The 26372-nt window shown below is 38.8% G+C and overlaps 1 protein-coding gene across 1 annotated transcript in view; it reads right to left on the bottom strand.

Annotated features, from left to right (window-relative positions):
• The window catches only part of STK26 (serine/threonine kinase 26), a 58787-nt gene that overhangs the window by 12179 nt on the left and 20236 nt on the right, over positions 1 to 26372 (bottom strand). The window contains exons 2-3 of the mRNA XM_072627474.1: positions 7424 to 7654; positions 1589 to 1645 (exon numbers count right to left, since the gene is read on the bottom strand). Coding sequence (XP_072483575.1) covers positions 1589 to 1645; positions 7424 to 7654 — 288 coding nt within the window. The remainder of the gene's footprint in view (positions 1 to 1588; positions 1646 to 7423; positions 7655 to 26372) is intronic.

The raw sequence follows: 26372 nt of genomic DNA, 5'->3' as shown, positions 1-26372 counted from the left end.
GTACTCAAAGACAAACTCAAAAAAGAGAATGGAGATCTATGCAAGGAGATTTACTCAGCATAAAATGTGCTTTATTTATGCCTAAGATTGAAGGATGATGGTTAAGCATCAAAAAAGTTCAAATAATTTTTTAGTTCACCTAGTCCAAATGCTTCCCAAACTGGATTCTCTCTACATCCCTGAGAAGCAGTTCTCTAGCCTCTGGCTCAAGGTCTCCAGTTCACTAGGGAACGGGAATTTCCCAGCCCAGGATCCAGAACAATGGCTGTCACGGGCCCAAATTTTAGAGCCTACCTTCTCTCTCCCAGAGTCATTTAAAAGACCTGGAGCTGACTTGTATCCTAAAAGGTTATCTCCTTCTACAGGTTGTGGATAAAGGAGCTAAAGCCACTTCCTCTCTTCTAGAAAAATGGGAAGAGAAATATTAAACTCAGAAAAGGATCACAGTAAACCAAAAGAAACCTGAGCCTAAGCAAACAGTTATTGTTACTTTAAGTGACTTGTAGTTGTAAACAGCATCAAAGGCTTTTCAACATCCCTAGAAAAAGGAATCAGAGGACAGGTAACAATTGAAATTTATAGGAAGAACTTGTACCTAGGGCTTTACATTTGACATCTTTCTGTAAGATCTTTTTAAAAAGCAACAAATGGTAGTAAAATTAGAGAAGAAGCCAGTCTATTCATTTTATTGAGGAGGAAACAAGTCCCAGAGAAGGTAAATGACTTATTCCAGATCACACAGTCAGTGACCAAGCCAAGACTAGAATGCAAGTCTAGTGCTGACTACTGCTCCACTGTTCTTTGTATGACAACTTGCTAAATCTAAATTGAGTGTTTTATTAACTTCCTGCCTGCTCACGTACCAATTCTCTGTTATCCACCAGTTGACAGCCTAGCTAGTTGGTCTACACAGCCAGACACTATGCCAGGCACTACCACTCACCAACCTTGGCAACTGTTTGAATTGTGGGCACCATGCCTAAAAGGAAAGACATATCAGCCCCCTTCAGGTTGGCCTTGCCAACCCAAATCCGAAGTGGCAGCAAATGCCACATGCAAAACTCTTTCAGGTTTAAAATGTCAAGCTGGAAGCATTTGCTAATTTTAGCCTGGTGGCCAACACGTGGACCTTCTGCCATGCAGCCTTCTCCCTTACAGTAGAGGGAATGTGATGCTAAGAGACACTCCAGAGTTAGCTCCAACTGCCTTTCCGCCTACCCAAGAAGACGACTCACTCGTATCTTTATTTTGCATGTAAGTGTGTGTGTGTGTGTGTGCACACACACACACATATAAACACACATACACAAACAATACTTACAAGGATTCAGTGCTGATCCTCCACCCAAGGAAGTTATTCTATTGTGATCTACAAAATGTTTGCCCCACCTCCATCCCGAACATGTGATTTCATTAGCATAGATTAGCTGAAACTTTATTAGCCTACTAGAAGAAGATTGCTTATTTCATTTTACAAGTATAAGTGTATATAAATACATACATATACACACATGTATAAATCTATATATATACACATGCATGTACATATACATGTATATATGTAAGCATGTATTTTTCTAATACTTACGAGATCCAATGCTGATCCTCCCCCCAAGTATTCCATTATGATCCACAGCTTTGTGCCCTGTAAAGACCAAGCCAATGAATGATTATGAAATGGTGTTTTTGTCTTTCAGAGGAAGGTCTGGGTCTGGATTGTGTTCCTCGAACTCCTTTGTTTGTTAGGTGCATTTGATCATTCTCCCTCAGAACTTGCTATTCCATCTGACTTCATTTGTTCTAGGTTTGAAGCCTTGGGCTTAACTCTAACTCTTCCAGCTCCATTTCCTCCTAAGCAGTCACCAAATCCTGACACTTCTACCTCGTGTCTGAATCATTCTCCCTATTCTGCAGCTCCCTGCACTGAATGATCCTTCATTATGACCTACCTGCTTCTCTGAGCAAGTCTTGCTGCTTTTACTTTTCCTTTGTCTGATGAAAACATCCTTTAAACCATTACCAGAACGATGACCAGGTCATTCTTCTGTTCAAAAGTCTTCAGAGAATCTCTGTATTGCTTGCTGGCTTAATGTTCACACTTTTCTGGCTGGCATTCAAAGCCCACTGCCATATGCTGCCACTTGACCTTTCTAGCTTTCCTCATGTTTTACATCAGTCTACCTACACAACTCTGTCTACCACCATGTCCTTTGCTTTCTTGTCTCCTTATTCTAGAATGCACACCCTCACTTGACCCCACAAACACTTTTTTAATTTCAACCCAACTCTTAAAAGTCTAATCAGAAAGCCACCCCCCCTCCCAGTGAAGTTTTCCTTGATTCCCTCACACTGGTGACAACTTTTTGCCCTCACTTGGACCTCACTAGGCACTTTCTTTTACAATTCTGAAAGTCACTCAATCTTGCGTATTTTATAGAGTTCCTTGTGACAATCTCATGAAACTATGAAACTGCAAACTCCATGTCACATCGAATAAGCATTTGGCACTGGAAATGCAAAAGTAAAACCAAAAAACCCAGTGCTGCCATGGAGGAGTTTATAGTCCATTTATCTAAACATTGCATCGTTCCAGTGCCACTCAAAGTTCTCTTGATACAATAGTCATTCATTTTGTTCAGTTATATCCAATTCTTCATGACCCCATGGACCATGGCATGCCAGGCCCTTCTGTCCTCCACTATTTCCCAAAGTCAGTCCAAGTTCACGTTCGTTTCTTCTACAACACTATCTATCCACATCATCCTCTGCCATCCCCTTCTCCTTCTGCCTTCAATCTTTCCCAACATCAGGGTCTTTTCCAATGAGGCCTGTCTTCTCCTTATGTGGCCAAAGTATTTAAGTTTCAGCTTCAGTTCCTGACCTTCCAGTAATAGCCTGGAATTAATTTCTTTTAAGTACTGACTGATTTGATCTCCTTGTTGTCCAAGGGACTCTCAATAGTAACTCACATTATCGTAGGAGACTCACCTGTCTACAGTTTTACCAAACACTTTCCTCATAGTAGTAACCCTATTTGTGAGGAACTACAATTATCCTCATCTTACAGACTTTGGAAGGCTATGGACCAAACAGATAGGAAGTACCAGAGCCAGGACTCAAATCCAAGTCAATGGACTCTAAGGCCACTGCTGTCTACATTGCACCACAGCTACCTTCTAATAGGCACTTAATAAATGGTGTTAATCAATCTACTTTTTTTACAGAAGAAACAGAGGCCCAGAGAGGCTACACACTAAAACACAGCAAAATATCACATACCTTCCTGCAACAAAAAATATTAGAAATGTGGTTGAAATATTAGTAATTTGACAAAACAGAAAATTAAATGGAATAAGTAGGTTTTAAAAAAATAACTACTGGTACTTGAAGTAAAACAGTTTTAATTAAAAGATAATGAAGAGGTAGATGGAGACTTTTGAAATTATTCTGAAGGGGACTTCTGTGCACTTTCAAGGACTTGAAAAAGTTGATGATGCTAGTTCTTGATTATAGCTAATTTAACTTCAAAACTTCTATCCTTCCTTTTCTTTGGTATATATGTACCACTAGCACCTGTAAAGTTGTTAGGAATAACTAGGGATATGTTTTGGCTGACAAATGGAAAGGGGAAAAATTCCCCCATCCTCAACCCTCCAAGGTAAAAAGATAAGAGTTATAAGAAGAAACAAAAGATAGTTTTAAGATCAGATATTTGTAATTCAGGGAAGATTATTATTATATGAGTTCTAAAACAGGTTGACATTGTTGGGGTCTAATCAAAGGTCATTCAAATGCTTTAGAATTGCAGATGTAGCACTGGAATGGATCTAACCATCTAGTTCAATTCCCTCTTTTACTTAGGGGTACACAGAGGCTTTGAATCCAGGTCCTCTGACTGCAAAGCCACTTCTCTTTCCACTATGCCATACCCTCTAAAACAGGAGCTCTTAATGTGGAGTCTGTAAACTTTCTTTTTTTATGTTTCACTGTACTTCAAGACAACTGGACTTCCTTTGTAATCCTCTGTTCTGTTTTATGCATTTAAAAACATAATTTTGAAAGTTTTCCTAAAATTATAGCAAGGAAAATGTAAATCAAAATGATGACAATGTACAAATCTATTATTACTTCTTTTCAAAAAAAAAAACTATTCTAGAACATTTTTTCAGTCTTCTTTTTAAAGAGAAATTGAAAAGGGACATTCTTTTGGGGGTAGGGTGAAAAATATTTCCTTAATATAAATAGAAAGCTAAAGGCAATCTCTAACAACAAGTAGAGGCATGACTCAAATTACATTTAATGCCTGAGTGAACCTCACTGAGATTAATACTGAACTAGAAAAATACTTTAAGATGATGAAAGATTCTTCCAATATGATGAGATCACATGGGAAGGGTTCACCAACTTCAGCATTCTTCATAAAGGCTAACTTTGTCAAGCAAGAAAGTTGACAATGGACTCAAATTTAAGGAAAACATTGTGGTTATACTGAAGTGTTTATATGGTTTCTGTTTTCGTTTTTTAAGATGGAGTTACACAGTGATCTCAGTCAAAATGAATACCTACTAATTTTTTTCATGTCTCAAGGAAGTCACTACAACCCCTTAAGAACATGTAATTATCTCTGGCACACACCCCTCACTTTTTTCCTATTTACAATGAAATATTGGTTATTCAAAGAGTCTTGATCTAAGGACAACTTAAAAAATACATTTCTTACTTGGGGAAATAAACAGGGTTCAACGTATAAGACCTTCTGATATCATCCAAAAAGAGTAGCATGGGCATGCATAATACATCTATTAATAATACAGCTTCCAAATGCTAGCTGAGAGGACATAGCCTTAAATAGCATTGATTGGACCCTACTACTACTCTGGACTTTTGTTTAGCAGACAATACAATGTAAAAATAATTTAAACACGATATTTGCTGACATCGATTGAACAGAAGTTGATCAAGGTAAGAAAACCAATTAACTTAAACTGATGGAATATAAAAGCAAAAAATTAGCTATAAAAAGCAAAGTAATATAGAGTATGCAGGACATAGGAGAACAAATACTTATTGGACCTCAAGGCAGGAGACCTAAGTTCTGAGACATTTATTAGCAGTGTTAGGTTTTGTTATCTACAAAATGGGAAAACCTAATGCTGATACTACTTAATCCTACAGGGTAGTGGGGAAAGAAACACTTTATTAGCCTTTAAACACTACAGAAACAGGAGTTATCAATAATCATGGAAAGCAATATTCATGATGCAATACAAATGGATAAAAATTAATCACTGTCATCATCTGGATATTTCTGTAGTTGCACCATTAAGCAAATAAACATTACAGAAACAACTAGCTCTTGAAATTATTCATTGTAGTTCTTTGAAGATATATTGGAGGCAACCATTTTAAACTGCAGGAGGGACTTAGAGCCCTCGAGTATAAAATTTGTATAAAATCTTTCAAAACCAAATTTCTTTAATTCAGAAAATACTGATCAGACATCTATTATATTAGGTGCAAGGTAAAAAGAGAGAACTAAGTTCATTTTTCAGGAGACTACACAAATAAAAATCAATGGGAACAGAAGCTGTTTCAACACAAACACTGACCATCAGTGTACTATGGGATGGCCTGTTTGAAATAGGTCTCATTTAATATTTTAAGTTAGTCCCAGAAATATAGCAAAGGTTCACTCCTATTTGTTCCCAAGTAGGTCTAAGGGTCTGGAAATAGCAGAATTTAGCCCAATGTACAGAAAACAAGCATGAAGCAGCCTACAAGCAAGCCTCCTAAGTCTCCTAAGCTAGGAGAGAGCCAAGAAGTTCTCTAAAAATAGCAACTGCTTCATTTAATCTATATGAACACAAAGTAATGCTTCAGTGAGTTACAGTAAAACATATATATACTGGAATACAGTAATGACTTCCATATAGAAATAAATGCTGAAATTAAATGCTTTTTAAGAAACTTTATAACATACAACTATTCCCTTCTACTGGCATGTAATTTGTTATTAAGGTAAAGTGGACTTTATAAAAAGTAATGCTACTCAAATGGCTTATTTTAAAAATAACTTAATGGTAGGCTACCAACATTTTCTGCACAGTGCAGCAGGAAGAAGACTGACTTTGTTTGCTTCAGGTTCTCACTCTGAGACTTCGGACAAGTCCCTCTTGCTTTTTGAAACTTACATAAACTGGGGGTCATAAAAATGTCTGGGGATAGGGGCAGAAGGTAACTCAAAATGCCTACATACCTATCTCTTATATGAATTTTGTGTGCCTGAATATTCTTATGCTGACTAGAACAAAAACACAGCAACAGAAATGTGGTTTGTGAAGGTGGGCAAAGTACTACTTTGAAAAATTCCCTTTTCAAACTTTGAATTCTTACAGCATCCATCATACTCCACATTGTAGCAAAAGTTATTTGCGTGTTTTCACCTTATCACCCTGCTAGACTGTAATCTCCATTACAGCAAGCTATCTCCATTAGATAGCTCTCCCAGTCCCCACCAGATCATCTTTCAGTAGACCCTCAACATTCACTGAGAAGGGATGAAAACATCTTTCCAATGTTCTAACTTGAGACAAGCTGTGACCCCTATATCCTTTTCTGTAATTTACCCCAAAGAGCCAAACCCAGAAAAGTCTTCCGAAAAGGTCATGCCAGTGTGCTGCATAATGGGGTGAAAACAAACCCTTCTTCTACTTTACAAATCAAATAATTACTCATCAACTACTTTCTGCTAAGAGAGATAATACAGAGATAAATAGCATAAGATCCTTTCCTCCAAGAATCTTATAATCTTGGAGAGGAGAAACAAAACTTCTCCCCACCCCACCCCCGGCCCCCAATCTCCTGAGTGGTAAAGAGCGAACAATGACTAAGTAATACGGTCAATCTTTCAGAGCAGGTACATGGAGCTAAAGCGTTGTCAGTTACAGAAAGCACAGAAAGGGATGGGATTTTGTGGATCATCTTTTCAGGAGACCAACCCAACTTTCTAACCTAGAAAGTGGTGACTGTCAACACTATCCTGAAACCAATAAAAACTTAAATTGTGCCGGATGGGAGAGTTCCTGGTTCCAATCTCATTCCATCAGATTTGTGTATAAGTATCTTTGTGGAGTAAGAGCGATACATGTAATGTAAACACAAAGACTCAGCCCTTTTCTGAGGCTGCATTTGCCCCAGGGGTGAGTTCCATTTCCAGTCCCACATGAATCTAAAGTTTAGGCCCAGAAACTGAGCCCCAAGCTGGACTCAGGATCCAGCTGTTAAATCCCAGAGCAGACTATCTGGCATCACTAACTGTACTTGATGTAGCTGGCCCCACAGCTGCCAAACCTTGATTTAAAGCATTGCCTTTTGTAAAAAGAGCTATAATGAAAGTACCTTATGACTTACATAAAAACATTACCTTTAAATATGATCCATAGTATTTTGTTACATACGAACTGTCACATTGACTTAAAACAGTTATTTCTTGCTGAATGTCTTCTATTTCATCTTCTGCTTCCTCAAGGTCTATGATTTTAATAGCAACCACTTGCTGTGTCCGGTTATCAATTCCTTTAAAAACTTCTCCAAAGGAGCCTTTCCCAATGCGTTCCAATTTAGTGAACAACTCTTCCGGATCAGTTCTTTGATTCTTAGGAAGAAGAAAAAATGAATGAGAAAGCGAAGAGAGGAGAGGAGGGAGCTGAATATAATAAATTGTTCAGTCCTTCAAGTATCTATGATTCTATCAATGTGGATCCAGTCCTCCACAGATACAGATTACTTTCCATTGCTACCTTAGCAGAGTCTTCGTGAATTGCTTCAGTTAAAAAAAAAAACAAATCTATTACCCTTTATCCAACCTTCCCGTTAGGGCTTTCTCAAATAGTCTGGCTGGCCCTCAGGCAGCACATGCTCATCACCCCAGGCCTGACCTTTAAACCTTTCAGGTCTAGTAGGCTTGTGCCCACCTGAGATTATTAGCCAGGTCTACTCTATATTATATCTGGGGACCCAAATAGGATTTTAGAAAATGGTTCGAAAGTTTAGGAAAACAAATCATGCAAAACAGTTGTAGAAAGTATTGACTCAGCATTCAATTTCTTTGTCTATTGCTCTGGATTATTCAGTGTTTTTTTTTAAATCTTTGTCTGGTTATTTCCTGGCCCCTGGACTGGACAAACTGACCACCTGACCATAGCCAGTATGTAGCCTAAGCATACTGGGACTATAATGAAAGTACCTTATGACTTACATAAAAATATTACCTTTAAATATTTTCCATAGTATAGCATACTGGGAGTGCTCCCAGCCAAGACTCCACTGGCATTCTTCAGCAGGCTGCTTCTCTCCACTGCTCCCCCACTATGGGTAGCAGACTCCCTCCACTGTGACTCCCCAAATCCCTGATACCTAATTACCTACTGCCTAAGAGTCCATTACCCCCAACTCTAATCCTCTCCATCTAGCCTCAACTCTATCCCACCCATGCCCAACTCTAACTCTGCCCATCCCTTTAATTATACACCCTGAAATTCTCAACTTCCTTTCACTTTGGAGGGCTTCCCCTGATGCTCCTTTTAGACACCTAGCTCTCCCCAGGTGACTCTGTATTCCTGATCTCCCATCCACTCCATCCCCGGCTTCATCTCTCATCCTCTCCATCACACTGGGCTTGCTCCAACATTCACTTCGACTCCCCCTTTGCTGACATCATTAACTCCTCTTCTGAATTATACTCAGAAAACATCACCGAATCCAGAGCTACTAACCTCCAGGCCATTCTCCTTCATTTCTCAAGGAGTTTGAATCCTGCCTCATTGTGTCTCCTGCCCCCCAATTCCTGCCCTTATACTAGGGCATCTTTCAGTGGCCATGCTGAAGGTCCCTTTAAGCATGCTAAAGTTTCACTGCCTCAATCTACGCACTCCACCTCAGCCAGACAGGGACAGCCACATCCCAGATCTGGTCCATCACCCACAAAGATTCTACTTCTGGGATGAAAAATCTTAATGTTCTTCTATTTGAACATAACCTCCTACCATTCTCTCTCAATGCCTCATCCTTCCTGACCTTTTCTTTGGCCTTCTCGTAGCATCTTTGGCCCCTCCACCTCTCAATACTTTGTTAGTAGTAATGCTCTAACTTCTCTTTTCTTCCTTCTCGTCACCTGAACCCCTCATTGTCCTCTATTGTCTCATCTCTTGTCCTATCACCACTCACACTAATCCCCAAAACCGCCACCTCCTCTGCTTCCACTTCTGGGCTTCTGAGGGAGCCAGAGGCAGTCATGAAAAGCAAGATGACTGGGTCTGCTACAAATTCAGATTGTGTAACCTCAACTCATTGCAGCAAGGTAATCTTTGTAATCTTCCAAACTGGCTCTATTCTGTTTACCTCTTCGAAGATGAAGGACAACCAACCAACCAACCAACTTAGGTATATGCTACTTACCATTTTAAGGAATGCTCCCTATTATTTTTAATAGGGATGGGTGCTGTACTTTGTCAAAAGCTTTTTCTTCTTATATTGAGATATGCTTTGTGTTAGTTTTGCTATTGATATGGTACCGGTCCTCCCTGAACACACCCTACACCCCAGAAGAAATGATACAAGGACACGCTCAAGGTCTCTCTCAAGAACTTTGGATGTGACTGTGCAACATGGGAGAAACTGGCACAGGACCACTCAGCATGGCGTGCCCACATAAGAAAAGGTGCTGTGCTTTTTGAACAAAGCAGAATTGAGACAGCACAAAGTAAACGCAGGATGAGCAAATTTGGGATATCCACCCCAAATATTCATACAGACTATCTGTGCCCAACCTGTGGTAGAGCATTCCGAGCTTGTATTGGTCTGATCAGCCACAGTCGGACACACTGAAATTTCACTTTACAATGGTGATGTCATTTTGGTCCTCTTTGAAGATGAAGGACAACAACCAACCATTCTGTTCACCACAAAAGCTGTCTCCCAACCTTCTGCTTCATCCTCAAATCTAGATCTTTTAGATCAGGACCTCACCTCAGACTTCTAAAAATAAGAAACTACTTACTGTGACCTCCCATTTCACATTCTCTTCACCTTAAAACTCCTTAACATCACCTTCAGCTCCACTCTCTCCTCCTTTACTCGTCTCTGAATATGAGGCAGCCCTCGTCCTCAGGCAGGCTAACAGTCCTTCTATGGATATCCTTGATCCCATACCCTCCTGTCTTCTCACATAGTTTGCCTTTTCAATCATTCTCTCTGACAAATCTTCAATTTCTCCCTTTCTACTCTTGCCTTTCTTAACTGCTGTCTAGAATCACGGCCAAGTCTCCTTAAAATACCTTCACTAAGCCCTCCTACCCCTTCAAGCTATCATACTATAATGTCTCTTCTCTTTCACATCTAAACTAAAAGAAGCTGTCCAAACTTACTGCCTCCACTCCTCCTCTGACTTACTTCTCAGCCCTTTGTAATCTGGTTCCTAAACTCATCATTCAACTGAACCTGCTCTCTCCAAAGTTCAGAAGAATTCTCTGAATTGCCAAACTGGATCATCTTTGCTCAATCCCAACCGATCTTCTTGACCGCTCTGCAGAACCTGACACTGTTGACTACCTTTCTTCTCTGAATTTATGACAATTCTCTCTCGGGTCATCTCTATCTCTGATGACTCCTCAGAGGTTTCCTTTGCTGACTCATCATTTGTATCATGCCAACTTTAGGCATACTCCAAGGCTCCATATTGGGTCATCTTCTGTCTTTCACATTCTCTCAGTGAACCCCTCCACCTCCAGCTCCCATGGGTTCAAGTATCATCTCTATGCAGACAATTCCTAGGGCTCTAGATCTAGCCCAAGTTTCTCTCTGGAGCTCCTATCCTGCATTGTCAACTGCCAACTGAATATTTCTTAATGGATGTGCCACAGACATCTCAAGATCAACATTTCTGAAACCAAATTCTTTGTCTTCAAACCTTCCATTTAGAAAAACAAAAAACAAAACCTCCCCTATTACCATAGATGGCACCACCATCCTTCCAGTCACCCAAGTTTGTAAGGTCAGCAGTGTTAACCTCAACTTCTCACTCTGTCTCAGTCCACACAGCCAACCCATCGCCAGATCTTGCTATTTCACCTCCACACCATCTCTCACATCTATCCCCTTTTCACTACTCTCATAGCCACCACCTTAGCTAAAGGCCTCCTCAACTCTCATCTGGACTATTGTTCTAACTGGTCTCAAGTGGTTGTCTGCAATCTAACCTCGACACAGCTACCAAAGTGACTTCCCTACTCAATAAACTACAATGGCTGCCTATTAGGGTCAAATATAGCTTCCTCTGTTTGGCTCCTAAAGCCCTTCACAAAATGGCCTCAACCTGTCTGTTCAGCTTCATCTGTATACTCTATGGTTTCGGGGGGGGGAGGGAACCTGCATCCTCAAGGCCATGTGTGGCCCTCTAGGCCTTCTAGGACCTCAAATCTAGGTCCCCTTTGATGGAATCCAAACTTCACAGAACAAATCTCCTTAAAAGGATTTGTTCTGTGAAATTTGGACTCAAGTCAAAAGGCTGCACCTGAGGACCTAGAAGGCCACATGTGGCCTCGAGGCCCTGATTTAGCTAAACTGGCCTTCCTACTGTTCTTCACATCCAATACTTCATCTCACCTTCATACATTCCCTTTTCATCTCCACCTCAAAGAATCCCTTCGTTCCTTCAAGATTCTGCTCCCAAACACTACCTCCCACACACCTTTCCTGAGCCCCAACTGCTTGTGATGTCTTCCCCTAAACTAACTTGTTTTGATTTTGTATTCCCCCTTCCTTTTTTCTCTTTGCATCCCCAGCATAGCATAGTGTTTGCCACCTAGCAGGTGCTGTTAAATGATTCTTGATTGCCATATGCTTCTCCATAGGTTGCTAATGAATGCTTAGCACATCCTTGAAACATGTCCTACATATTAATTCAAATTAACTTTTAAGCAAATGATTTGAGCTAATTAAAAAGTGTGTGTGTGTGTGTGTCTCTCTCTCTCTCACACACACACACACACACATACACACACACCTTTCTGTTCTTTGAATACGGAGAGTTTAATGTTTCTTGGTTTGTGTCAAGGTCAGAATAAAAAAAAACTTTTCTAAGTGAATCCAGTTTAGTTACTTAATCCAAGTAATGCTGATTTTCCTATCCAAATATTCAGAGAGCTGGGCTAAACTTAAGGGATCAAGATCAACAATTTACTCACAAACATTTCAACCTTGGACCCAACTACAATCCACTTTAAAAAGTACTCAAATTTCCCTTTTTATTTTGAGGATGAAATTGATGACTTGTTTTATTGCAGTAGTGAATCTGTATTTTATTCTAGTAGTTTAAAAAAATAAGAGGTAAGGATGGGAACAAGTGAGCAGATTGCACATTAGGCATTAAAATGAGCATTTTCGGGATTTCTTTGGTCAAGCTAACCATCACCAGAGTGGTTAATGTTCCTCAAGGCTCCACTCCCTTTTGCTTTCCAGCATGGGAGATAATGAGTTTGAAAGCGACAGCAGTAGTTCATTGCTTTTGAGACTGCTGCCACCAACACAGAAGAGCTCCTCTTAATTTTTGGCAGTTTGTCTGAACAGAAACAAAACCTTCACAGCAGCAAAGACACACTTTTAAGCCCGCACAAATTCTTTTATGAGCATGACATGAGATTGAGCAACATGTGTCAGGCTAATAAAATACACCAAAAAAGGAATTCGAGAGAAAAAAAGCAAATTGTAATGAAGTCAACACCTGGTAATCTTCCCAGAATAAGGTACAGCACCCATTATAGTAGACACCATTACAAGGGAATACACAACACAAGCAAGCTACTTACATATAATAGTGGATTGCACACACAGCAATCACGCTTTGTTTCAACAAATAATCCTATACAAAAAATGCCCCGCTTCCTGCCCAAATATCAGTCACTCGGTCTTATCTAGGCAAGATTAGCAGCAGGCTGAGCCAAGCTACAATTGACTTAACTATAGCAAGCAAAATGTATTCAACTTTTGACCTCTCAACTACCCCATCTAAACATATGCTAGCACATGTACCAGCAAAATCAAGAATTTGCAAATGCATTAAGAGAACTACAATGCTTTTGCCAAGTTTCCCTTGGTTGCTCAGCTGTTGCTCAACTATAAGCAATTGAGAGACAATTTTTACATTCCTGAAGAGGTCATATATACTTGTAAATCATAATGTAATTCAAACAGAAATCACCTCCAAATTTTCCTTTAGCAGACTACCTTGATTCTACCAGTAATTGCTTCTACTCTATCATAAGAGAATACTGTTCTGCAAGAGTTCAATGACTTTTGTTTTACTCTACATTATTTTTAATTTTGAAAGGCAATGGGAATCACTTCATATGCTCAATGTGACAACTGAAACTTGTACACCAAAGCAGAAGTCCCCAAGCTTTTCATAAGGACATACTAACTTTGTATTTTTCCCAAAGCCTTAAGATCAATGAGAGGAAGTGGGAGAAGGAAAAACTGTGGATTTGAAAGTCAGGTACAGAGTTGGGTATGAAAGAAAGGAAGCCCAGGTAGAAGAATCCCTGACTATCATGGAAAAGGGAATAGCCATCCCTGTTGCTTCCCTGCTGACTGAGAATCCTGTCAGAATCCAGAGGCAAGAGGTAAGCTATTGTCAGAAGAACCAGCTTTGAGAACTTCTAGGCAAGGCTTTGACTACCTAACAACAGGTGTTGCCAGATCTACTGGCAAGATCTACTTGACTCATACCATGAGTATAGTTGAGCTACTTGTCAGATCTAATGGCAAGGGACATTTGAATAGGTATTGACTTCCATTAGATTTTTACCTCCAGCATCTGTGGGAGATGGCAGAAGAATTTGAGCCAAAAAAAGAATATAAAATAGTTTGGGTGCTTTGGAGAAGTTTGGATTAGTGGAGTAGGTCAGATGATGAATTTGGGGAGGAGAAATTTTGAAGAACAATCTCCAGGCCCAGATACTGGTCTAGATTCTACTTCCAGGTTGGAAGAGATGTAGGATCAAAGACAAGGAGGAAATAAAAGAAATAAGGAGAGTATCAAGTAAGAACAGGGAATTGAACCTGAAGAGTTAAGACTCAAGGATAAGGAAAAGGCAAAACAAGGTAGACTAAAGTAAGAAAAAGGAAAGGTTAATAAGCAAATTGATAGTTGTGAAGGGCCAAACTGGTGACACAGAAAGGAGACTGGTTTAAGTGTAAAGGAGAAGGGTGTGACTGGTGACCTTGTTGAGACAAAGCAAAGAAATCTGAGTAGGGTTGTCTATAAAATGTTTTAATCTAGGTGCTTAGGATTGAGGAATAAATACCCACAAATAGTTTCAAAAAATCAAGGTTGAAAATCTCAACTGTATGGACAAAAGGAGAAAACTATGTAGTCATTTGTATCAAGTGTGTGACGTTTGTGTGACTGTTATGTATGTTCTAAGTGTAGGTTATCTTATACTCTTGGACCAGAAGGTAAAGAGACTGAAAGAATGCCATTCTACACTCTAGGTTGTTTAGAAGAAAGGAGTTTATAAGGAAAAGGAAGGAAGATTTCAAGAAAATGAGGGATCTGGAGTTGAATAGAGAAGATCTGATCTTTATCAGCATGACAGAAAACAGAAGAATGTAACACAGAGAGAAGGAAGACAAAGTACACCTGTACAATGAGATCTTAGAAATAGATGGGAGGCTCTTCCTGATGAGGAGAAAGATGGATGCTTTGAAGAAAAAGCTGCTTTTCCTCCCAAAAATGATATAGTAGAACAACAGTAGCTGTTAGGTGAGAAATCATGGTGCAGGAGGATGCAGATGAAGAAAGAAAAAACAGCAGTTGATGATTCTCTGCTTACAGGTATGGAGGCAACTATATGACAACCTGATAATAAGAGAGATCTGCTGTCTTCCTGGGACATGTATCTGACAAAACAGAGAACTACCTACAACTTATCAAAGTGGATGACAGCTAGCCACTTCGGATGATTCTCATGGACACTAATGACACTTCCAAAAGGAAACTAAGAAATATTACAAAAAACATATGGGAAAAATTAATTTGGGAATTAAATAATCACAAGTGTCCATAAACAAAGGCCCAAATACAAGGTGTTAAAAAGATCAGAGAAAAGGAATAGTAACCATAAGACTGGAAAAGGGCAAATGACCCTGTTTTCTAAAAAGTGGCAAAAGTCTACAAAACAGACCTCAGGGCTTGACTTCAATTCCTGAGAAAATCCTGGAACAGATCATTAAAGAGATGATTGGCAAGCATCTAGAAAGGAAAGCAACTATTAACAAGGAATCAGAATATTTTCACTGAGAACAAGTCATGCCAGACTAACCTTATTTCCTTTTTTTTTTAAAGGCGCACTAAATGAATAGTAGGGAATGTTATGAGTGTAATCTGTTCAGATTTTAACAAAACTTTTGATAAAATTATCTCATATTATTCTGTTTTTGCTTTTAATTTTGCTAATCTCTTTGATTTTCAAAATTTCTACTTTGGTATCAGCTGGCGGGGTTCTGATATGCTATTTTTCTAGTTTATTTAGTTGCATGTCTCATCTATTGAATTTTTCTCTTTTGCTGATGAAAATGTTTAGAGATATAAAAATTTCCCCTAAGGACTTCTTTAGCTGCATCCCATAAGTTTTGGTATGCTCTCTTACTGCTGTCATTTTCTTTGATGAAATTTTGTATAGTTTCTCTAATTTGTTCTTTGATCTAATAATTATTTGAAAGTATAGCCTACAATTAACTTTAAATTCTTTCTTCAAAGCCCTTTATTGAATATAATTTTTATTTTTTGATCACCAAAGAGTGATCTTCTGCTTTTTTGCATTTTTAGTGATCTTTTTATGCCTCCATTACATAGTCAATTTTATAAAGGTTGCCACACACATCTAAGAAGTATGTACGCTTCTTTCTGATCCCATTTGCTAATGGGCAAAGATCTAGCAATTGAGTTATGATTGTTAGTAGTAATATTTCCCTTCATCCTAGCCTCTTGTATTTTTTCTTCTCTTTGCCCTACTTCTCACCGCCCCCCACCCCATCCCTTTATAAAGCAGATGGTAAAAATAGGATCTTGCAAACAAAAAGAAGCCCAAGGCTTGTAGACTATTCGGAAGCCTCAGACCTTTATCACATGAATATTTTCATCTAGAAGAGTGTTGAAAGACACTGGACACTGTGAGTGCTACACAACACTAAAAACAAAATAAAATGGAGTTTATATAAACATAATTGGTTACCTATATGAGAGTCATATCAGAATCAGCTGTCTATGCAAGCAGTCAGATCATTGCCTAGTTAGAGCAAAGGTCAAACATCATCAAGTCAGAAATATAAAGATGAGAAGACACTGTGAGCAATTTTAGCAGCTTCAGCCTAACCTATTCAAACCAGCTGTCAATACTGAAAATAGGAAATGGAAAAAAGGCAAAGGTATTGCTTTGATTATCACCATTTCCTGTAAAATTCTAACCAACATAAAGCACAAGGCCAAAGATCCCAGAAACCAAGTTACCAGCAAATGCTCTTTGATAAGCAGACAGATGACAGACAAGCCAACATGCTCAGAATATTAATTAATTTGTAAAATACAAAAGAAGATAGAAGATCACGAGCAGTAAGTATCACCTCACAAAATAGTGAAAAGCAGTAGAACTGAAAACAAATCTATAGAAATTTGGCATGAGACTCAACTGAATGAATTAATCACAAGGGCACTTATATATGAAACTGGCAAGAGGCTAACATATAAAATGGAACAAATCTGTTGGCCTATTTTCATCATCACGAAAAGTGTCATCACCAGATTTGTACCCTAACACCCCAGTCTTTGATATGAGGAAGCTGAAATGATACCTGGGAAGATGAAAGCAGGGAGAGTGGCTGGTCCACATCAACTGTATTCTGAGAAAATTCATGCTGAAAGTGACAATCTTGAAAGCACTGCAGAATCATTTTACAAGGTATCTCAAAGAGGAGGAAAAATAATGGGGAAAACCCCACAGACTAAAAGGTGATCAAGAGGACATCAATAACTAACTCAATGGTACTAAAAAAAAAGTAGTAGGCTACTTTTTCACTTTTGTAATATCTTTATGAGAATAAAGGCTACCCTCGACGAGAAGAACAATCAGGTAGGCTTCTGCAAGCAATTTTCTATAATGTGCCTTGTCTTTCCAGTCACACAATTGACCAAAAGTATAGAAAACACAAGAGCCTGTTGAGCTTGTTGATTTAAAAAAAAATGATAGAGTAAATCACAGCCATAAAGACCTTCCTCCAACCTGGGAACTTATGCATATGTTAAGATCATATAAAACTGGTAGATAAATGCAACTCCACAGATAACTGTTCAATAACTAATTATTATTGCCAAGTTAGAGAACAGGAAGATATGTTATCTAGGGGTGTATGTCACTGTCACAGAAGATGTTCTGTGTAAGCTTCCAATGCAGATGGTGAGATGTTCCTGCTGCTCACAGCTGGTGATACTGTACTAATTGCAACAAACCCCAAGAACATACTGAGCCTCAATGAGAGCCACAGTTACTCATAAAATTATAGATTTAGTGCTGGGAAGTCCTTGTCATCCAATACAATTCTCTCATTTTATTTCTTTTAATTAATTAATTAATTATAAGTTTTCAACATTGACTTTTTTAAGATTTTGAGTTCTAAATTTTTCTCCCCTCTCCAAGATGGCATCCAATATGATTTAGGCTATGCATGTACAATCATATCAAACATATTTCCACATCAGTCATGTTGTAAAGGAAAATCATAACAAAAGGGAAAAACCATGAGAAAGAAAAAATAACAAAAAAAGAGAAAACAATATGCTTTGATCCGCATTTAGACTCCATAGTTCTTTCTCTGGAGGTGGAGAGCACCATGAGTCTTTTGGAATTCTTAGAATTCAGGATGGGGAACCTGTGGCTGAGGCCACATGTGGCCTTCTAGGTCCTTGGGTGCTGCCTTTTGTCTAAGTCCAAGTTTCACAAATCCTTTTATTATGGGGATCTGTTCTGTAAAGTTTGGATTCGGTCAGAGGGCCTCACTTGAGGACCTAGGCCACAGGTTCCCCCACCTATCTTAAATCATTGCATTGTTGACAAGAGCCAAGTCTGTCATAGTTGACCATCACACAATGTTGCTGCTACTGTGTACAATGTTCTCCTGGTTCTGCTCACTTCACTCAGCATCAGTTCATGAAAGTCTTTTCAGGTTTTTCTGAAATCTGACTGCTCTTCATTTCTTATGGAACAATAGTATCCCATTACGTTCATATTCCATAACCTGTTCAGTCATTCCCCAATTGATGGACATCCCCCCAATTTCCAATTCTTTGTCACCACAAAAAAGAGTTGCTATAAATATTTTTATATATGTGAGTCCTTTTCCCATTTTTATGATCTCTTTTGGGATATAGACCTAGTAGTGGTATTCTAGATCAATGCAGTTTTATAGCTTTCTGGGAATAGTTCCAATTTTCTCTCCAGAATGGTTGGATCAGTTTACAACTCCACCAACAACGCATTAGTGTTCCAATTTTCCCACATCTTCTCCAAAATTTATCATCTGCCTGTTTTGTCATGTTAGCCAATCTGATAGGTGTGATGTGGTACCTCAAAGTTGTTTTAATTTGCAATTCTTTAATCAACAGTGACTTAGAACATTTTTTCATGACTATAGCTTTAATTTCTTCATCTAAAAACTGCCTGTTCATATCTTTTGACCATTTATCAACATTTTAAAGAGGGAAGTGAGGCCCAGAAATGTTAAGAAACCTGCCCAAAGTCCCCACAGGCAGTAATTGGCAGGCCTGGGACTCAAACTCAGGGTCTGTAATGCCAATCCCAGCACTCTTTTCATTGTATCCCACTTAAAGAAACCATATAGGAAAAACTAAATGGATAAAAAAATACTTGTTGCCCAGACCATGACATGAGGTTATATGACCACTGGAACAAACACTTAAGATGAATGAGTTTGGCCCAGAATTAAATGGGAGAGTGGTCCAACCTGCATTTGGGAAACTGTACTTTCAACTTACAGTACTTCCATTGATCCAAAGACACTTCCCAGCACAAAAACTTGACTTTTTTTTTAAATAATGTTTTGATAAAGTAGACACATTCCAAACTAGCATAATAACATTGGTCCCCACAAAGCATATTCCCAGGAAAACAATTAAGCAATATTATCTAAACTATGATAGCAGAAACTAGTAGTCCATGTCACTTTCCACTTTACATTTGATCTGAGTTTAGTTGCCATTTGAGATTGTATTCATTTATGTTATTATAACAATTTTGCATATTTGCCCTTTTGGCTCTCTCTTCATTATGTATTACTTCATACAAATGTTTTTCTGAACTCTTAATAACTATCATTCCTTAAGATACAGTAATATTCCATCACATCCACATGCATTTCATTCAGCAGTTCCCAAATCAGTGGATGGTTAGTTTGTTTCCAACTTCTCTTTTTACAGCTAATGCTATTCTGAATACTTTTGTACAAATGGGTATTTTTCTATCATCAATAACCTTCCTGGAGTGTAAACCCATTCATTATACTGCAATGACTGGGTCAAAGGGTACAGACTAAAATTGAGATATGCATTTATTTACATGCTTACTATGTGCCAAGCACTGTGCTAACCAATGGGAATATAAACATAAAGAAGCAAGCCAGCTCCCTCAAGGGACAGAATACAATATATAAAGGGGTTGTAGAGAGTTACATGATCTGGAGATGCCCTCAAAGCAAGCTAAAGACCTGGATCTGGGCAAGATCAGGCAGGGTGGAGTCAAAGTTTGTAGATGGAGAGTAAATGGGGATAAAGGCTAAAGAGGAGGTAACATGGTCTGGGGAGTTCAGAACACTTCTTAGCAATGTCAGACTTATGTAGAGGAGCTCTGGGAAAACACACATAATAATCTCACAGGGTGCAAAGGCTGTTCATAGGTTGCTGTCTGCACCAGTGGAGAGATCATTCACATAGATGAACTCATAGATTTATTGATATAAGAGCAGTGTGGACCCACAGAAATAGGTCTAAGTTTAATAAAACAGTCTTATGCATGAAATGCTTCTCTTGGTCCCTAACTATGATAGTCTTTTGGACAGTTCTTCTCCAAGAAAAGCAATCGATTGCTTGTGTGAACTGTGCAAGAGATGAACTTTGGCTTATCCCTACTCCACCATCAAGATGTCACACCCATCAGCCAGTCAACCCAATACTCTCTCTGACAGTGGCACTACAAATCCATCATTCAAGTTTGTCGATCTCTTTTTTGAATAGATGATTATTAGTCTATTCCATTTTCTGAGATAATTTCTACGGGGTTAAGATTTCTTAACAATGCCATGGATAAAGGCAGAGATGAGATGCTTATCAAATTTGCAGATGACAGAAAGCTGAAAGGGATAGCTAACACTCTGCAGGATAGTCAAGACCCAAAAAGATCTTGACAGGCCAGAAGGCTGAACTGAATCGAATTAAGATGAAACTGATTCAGCAAGGATAAATAGAAAGTCTTGCATTTGGGATGAAAACAATCAATTCCACAAATACTAGATAGGAGAGGTGTGGCTGGATAGCAAGTCAACTGAAGAGTCAGCAGTAAGATATGGCAACCACACCCTAACCTCCCCCCCACCCCCAAACAACAACAACAACAACAAAGGTGATTTAGGCTGCATTAAGGCAGATATAGCTTCTGGGAATAAGGAGCCCTCCAATCTCATTCAACTGAAACTGCTTCCCCAAAAGTCAGCAATGATCTCTTAATGGCTGGATTCTCAATCCTCATGCACCTTGATTTCTCTGCAGTCTCTGACACTGTCAAATCCCCTCTTCTCCTAAACAGTCTTCTCCAGGTTTTTGGGACACAGGTCTCTGTTCTCCACCTTTCTGCTGACCACTCCTCTATGTTCTTTATCCAGGTCACACTCATCAACCATGCAAAGGCTCAGTCCTGGCCCTCTTCTCTTCTTCCTCTATATTAGGACTTCTTAAAATCTGTTGTGTTATGGACCCCTTTGGAAGTCTGCTGAAGCCTAAGGACTCCTCAGAATAATGTTTTTAAATGCATGCAATAAAATATATAGGAAACAAATTATACTGAAATATACCTGTCAGTTTTTTTTAACCTGGGTTACATATCTCAGAACCTTCCTACTACTACCTCCCTTAATGAGCTCATCAGCCCACAAAGTAAAATTTCTGTACAATTGATTCCAAGATTTTTCACTTTCCAGCTCTAATCTCTCTCCTGAGCTCCTTTTCTACATCACCAACATCGTGAGTTGGACGGTCTCTAGGAATCTCAAACTCCACACATCTAAAACAGAACTCATGACTGTTTCCCCCAAACCCCATTCTGTCAAGGCCCCACAATCCTCCCAGTCACCTTCACAACCTCAGTGTCACTCTCCACTTCTCTCCCAGACTCAGCCTCCACAAGTTTTTATTATTTTTAGTTTTCAACATTCACTTTTATAAGATTTTGAGTTCTAAATTTTCCCTCTTCTCCAAGAAGGCCTGCAATCTAAAATAGGTTATACATGTACAATCACATTAAACATATTTCCACATTAGTTGTGTTGTGAAAGAAGAATTGGAACAAAAGGGAAAAACCATGAGAAAGAAAAAACAAAGCAAAAAACCAAAATAAAGTGAAAATAGTATGCTTTGATCTGCATTCAGACTCCCTAGTTCTTTCTCTGGATGTGGTTAGCATTTTCCATCATAAGTCTTTTGGAATTGTCTGAGATCACTGCATTGCTGTGAAGAGCTAAGTCTATCATAGTTGATCATCACACAATGCTGCTGTTACCATGTACAATGTTCTCCTGGTTCTGCTCATTTCACTCAGCATCAGTTCATGAAAGTCTTTCCAGGTTTTTCTGAAATTTGCCTGCTCATCATTTCTTATGAAACAATAGTATCCCATTACATTCACATTCCACAACTTGTTAAGTCATTCCCCAATTGATGGACAATTCCCTCAATTTCCAATTCTTTACCACCACAAAAAAAGAGCTGCTATAAAGATTTTTATATATGAGGGTCCTTTTCCCATATTTATGATCTCTTTGGGATATAGACCTAGTAGTGGTATTGCTGAATCAAAGGGTATGCACAGTTTTAAAGCCCTTTGGGCATAGTTCCAAACTGCTCTCCAGAATGGTTAGATCAGTTCACAACTCCAACAACAATGCATTAGTGTTCCAATTTTCCCATATTTTCTCCATCTTTAATCATTTTCCTGTTTTGTCAGGTTAGCCAATCTGATAGGTATGATGTGGTACCTCAGAGTTATTTTAATTTGCAATTCTCTAATCAATAGTGATTTAGAAATTTTTTTTTGTATTACTATAGATAGCTTTAATTTCTTCATCTGAAAGCTGCCTGTTTGTATCCTTTGACCATTTATCAATTGGGGAATGACTTGTATTCTTATAAATTTGATTCAGTCCTCTGTACATTTTAGAGATGAAACCTTTATCAGAGACACTGGCAGTAAAAATTGTTTCCCAGCTTTCTGCTTCCCTCCTAATCTTGGTTGCATTGGCTTTGTTTGTGCAAAATCTTTTAAATTTAATGTAATCAAAATTAACCATTTTGCATTTCATAATGTTCTCTACCTCTTGTTTGGTCATAAATTCTTCTATTCTCCATAGATCTGACAGGTAAACCATTCCTTGCTCTCCTAATTTGCTTATAGTATCACCCTTTATGCCTAATCATGTACCCATTTTAACCTTATCTTGGTATATTCACCCCATACATATTGTCAAATACTGTCATTTCTACCCTTACAACCTCTCTTGTATATATCCCCTTTTCTCTAATCACCTTTGTATAGGTCTTCATTACCTCTCACCCGGTCTAACTGAACTCCCTGCCTTAAGTCTCTCCCCACTTCACTCAGCAGCCAAAAGGACTTTCTTAAAGTGCAAATCTGACCATTTCAACCCTCTCCTTTCCCCCACTCAAAATCCAGTGGCTCCCCTATTACTTCTAAGATAAAATATCAAATTCTCTCTGGCCTTTCTAGTCTTCTTACGTTTTACTCCCTTCAATCACCCTACAATCCAGTTCCATATTGCTGAGTATGGGACTTTGCACTGGTTGTCCCCCATGCCTGGAATGCTCTCTCTCCTCACCTATGCCTTCTGGTTTCTTTGGTTCAGCTCAAACCAAACCCTACTTCCTAATGCGGAAGGCTATTTTCTGTCCTTGATCCTTATATATCTTTCCTTCTGAGACTACCTTCCATTTATACCCATATGTATCTCATATGTACATTTTCATATTGTTTCCCCTCTCAGAATGTGAGCTCTTTGAGAATAGAGGTCATGCTTTTGCCTTTCATTGTATCCCCAGCATTTAGCAGAGTACCCAACACATAGTAAGCACTTAACCAATGCTTGGTGACTTGATTTGACACTCCCTTTGTACTCTGCCCTGGTCTATCTTGTTCAGTTCTGGGCACCACAGTGTAGGAAGGACTGCTGTGTCCAGGAGGGCAAGCAGGATAGTGAAAGCCTTGAGCCCATGTCATATAAGGATCAATTGTAAAAACAAGGGATATTTAACCTAGAGAAGACTGGCCAGAGGGGGAATTATAGGATAGTTTTCTTCAAAGATATAAAAAGCCAAAACATGGAAAAGAGGTCTGGTTTGTTCTCTTTGTCCCCTGAGGGCAATGCCAGTAACAGTGGACAAAATCAAAAAAAGGCAAATTTAGGCTAGATACCAGGAAAAGCTTCCCAACAATGAGGGCTGCCCCACAGCACTGGGGGTTCCTCCTCACTAACAGTCCAAGCATTTCTGGGACATCTTTTAGTGATGGTTCCTTTTTAGGTTCAGGTTGGACTGACCACTGAAATCCCTTTCAATTCTGAAATTCTCTACAATTTTAGTCAGATGCAACCACAGAGATTATCTGGTACAAACTCTCACCTTTACAAAGAAAGAAACCAAATCCCAGATGTCAAATAATTTGTTCAAATCCACACAGGTGGGGGAGTAGCAAACTAGGATTCAAATTCATGTCTTGATTCCAGCTCCAGTGTTCTTTGCACCAGACAATATTCCATTTCTTTTTATCTGTCCCAAATTGGTATTTCAAATTTTATCAGTAACCGCCTGTCTTTAACACCTTAATATTCTGTAATTTGATCATTTTTTCAATATCCAGAAGAATTTAGTGTTATTTAAGCACTGAATAAATGTTTATTGAATGATTCTACAAAAACTTAGAGACTACAAAGTATATTCCTTCTCCAGAGCATTAATTAAAAGATTAAATAGAACTGGTGGTTAGCACTGATCCTTGAATACCTCTGTTAACATTAAAAATGCCTATTTATCCTTTTATATCTCTTTGCTTCTTTTTTTTTGGAAAAGTAGGTTTGGTTTTTTTTAATAAACAATACTGTTATTGCCCAACAACATCCACCTCCTTCTCATTAACTTTTGTTACCACAAAGGCAAAGTTAAGCAAAACAAAAACTGATAACATATGCCTCACTCTGTACCTGTAGCCCACCACTCCTCCACAGAGACCTACCCTCTATGGCTTGGGTTTGAAGATCATTACTTAACCATAACAACAGTACTTAGAAATCCCACGACACTTCATTTTTAAAAGATACTCTTGGATGTTATAACATTGCAATGGGATTTTTTCAGAACTAAAATATTTTTGCTGGTTTCTTTTAACCCCAATACCTATTTATCTCCTCAAAGTTTTCCCCTTATGCAAGCCATGCTGCCTTTCCTCCAAAAGCTTATTAATATAAGAAGACTGAGTTTTGGGGATGGAAAAAAATATTAGTGGAAGGATTTAGAACTGTGGTTTGAGTGAAACCTAATAAGATTAGCCAGAAGGACTAGATAAAAAGGAATCGAACTGAGTCACTCTCCTTTAGATGTTTCTGCCAGAGAGGGGAATTGTGAGTAGATGCCCTGGAACAGCTAAGTCTCGTGGAGGATAGGGGCTTTACCTGGGCCTACATGCCTCTCTCTATCTTTGGTATGGGAGAATGATGTCTTTTGTGCAGCTTAGAGGTTAGAGCCCCATGAAGCAACCCCTAAGCCCTCAGTAATGGCAGAGAAGTGGAAGAACCATGGAGATAAATGAATACCCTTCTGGTAGGCAATGTTTAAATGCGTGCCACAGTAAGGCTGAAACCCAAGTCCAACTGAGATGTGCTTTTACCTTCTCACCTATGTAGTCTTTTATTCTTATCCTTAAAACTCCAAGTAAATTTGTCATAAATGTATGGTGGGGACAGTAGGTTTCCCTACCCTAATTCCCTTGTTCAGGAAGGAACTGCAGGGAGAAAATCCAAAGGATAGAGCTTCACTTGGTCTCTCTCTGGACAAATAATAATAAAGGCCAAATATGGCAGATATAAAATTAGGAGCCTGCTAACTGGCAGCATCATTTGCTGTAGGCAAGCACAGTTTTTATTCTATGTTCAAGTACCTTAGGACAGAAACAACCTGGAGACTAAGGATAAAAAGGCATGATTTTGGTAGGAAAAATATGAGAAATTCTTCCTCTAAATAATTTTGATATGAAACCAAAATTTTTAAAAAATAAATTGCCTTACCTAACGAGGACTATACATTTAACATTCATTATAGCTCTATATGAGGTATTCTTAATCTTGGATGTGTGGGTAGATTTCAAGGTGGGGGACAGGGCCATAACCTTGGATGGGGGAATAAACTGCATCTTTATTTCAATACAGCTGTTTCCTTTGTAACCACATGTAGTTTAGTTTATGCATTTAGAAACATGACTCTAGTAAGGGGTCCATGACACAGAAAAAGGTTAAGAACCCTGGTTCTCTACCTAGGACCCTATGATGATAGCAAATTCCTCACCCCCATGCGTCTGTCTATGTAGTCTTATACCCAGGATGTTACATTACAGTCTTTGTAAAAGAAATTTGTTTGTGGTAAAGTCTAAGTTTGAAGTCAGGTTTTCGAGAGGGGATAGCAGAAAGGATAATAAGAAGGAAAAAGGAGTGAGAGAATACCAGAATAAGACTGTAACAGGAAATGGGTAGCTAGAAGAGTGTTTGGTGCCACAACTCAATCTGTGGGTCATAGACATGGGCCTAGAGAGCCGTTCTGCCAGAACCATAACAGAACCTGGAGAAACAAGAAAGATGGGACTTGATTCCTCACTAAGGACATTAGGCAAGGAAGAGAGAAAATCAGGTTGGCAGCTCTGAGCTCAAATGACCAGAAATGGGAATCCAGAAGCAGGCATCTCTCTAAGACTTTTCTCCTA

This window comes from Notamacropus eugenii, chromosome X (assembly GCF_028372415.1).
Source record: "Notamacropus eugenii isolate mMacEug1 chromosome X, mMacEug1.pri_v2, whole genome shotgun sequence".
NCBI classification, from domain to species: Eukaryota; Metazoa; Chordata; class Mammalia; order Diprotodontia; family Macropodidae; genus Notamacropus; species Notamacropus eugenii.
The sequence above is the reverse complement of the archived record's forward strand: the minus strand, read 5'-3'. Positions and strand labels throughout refer to the sequence as shown.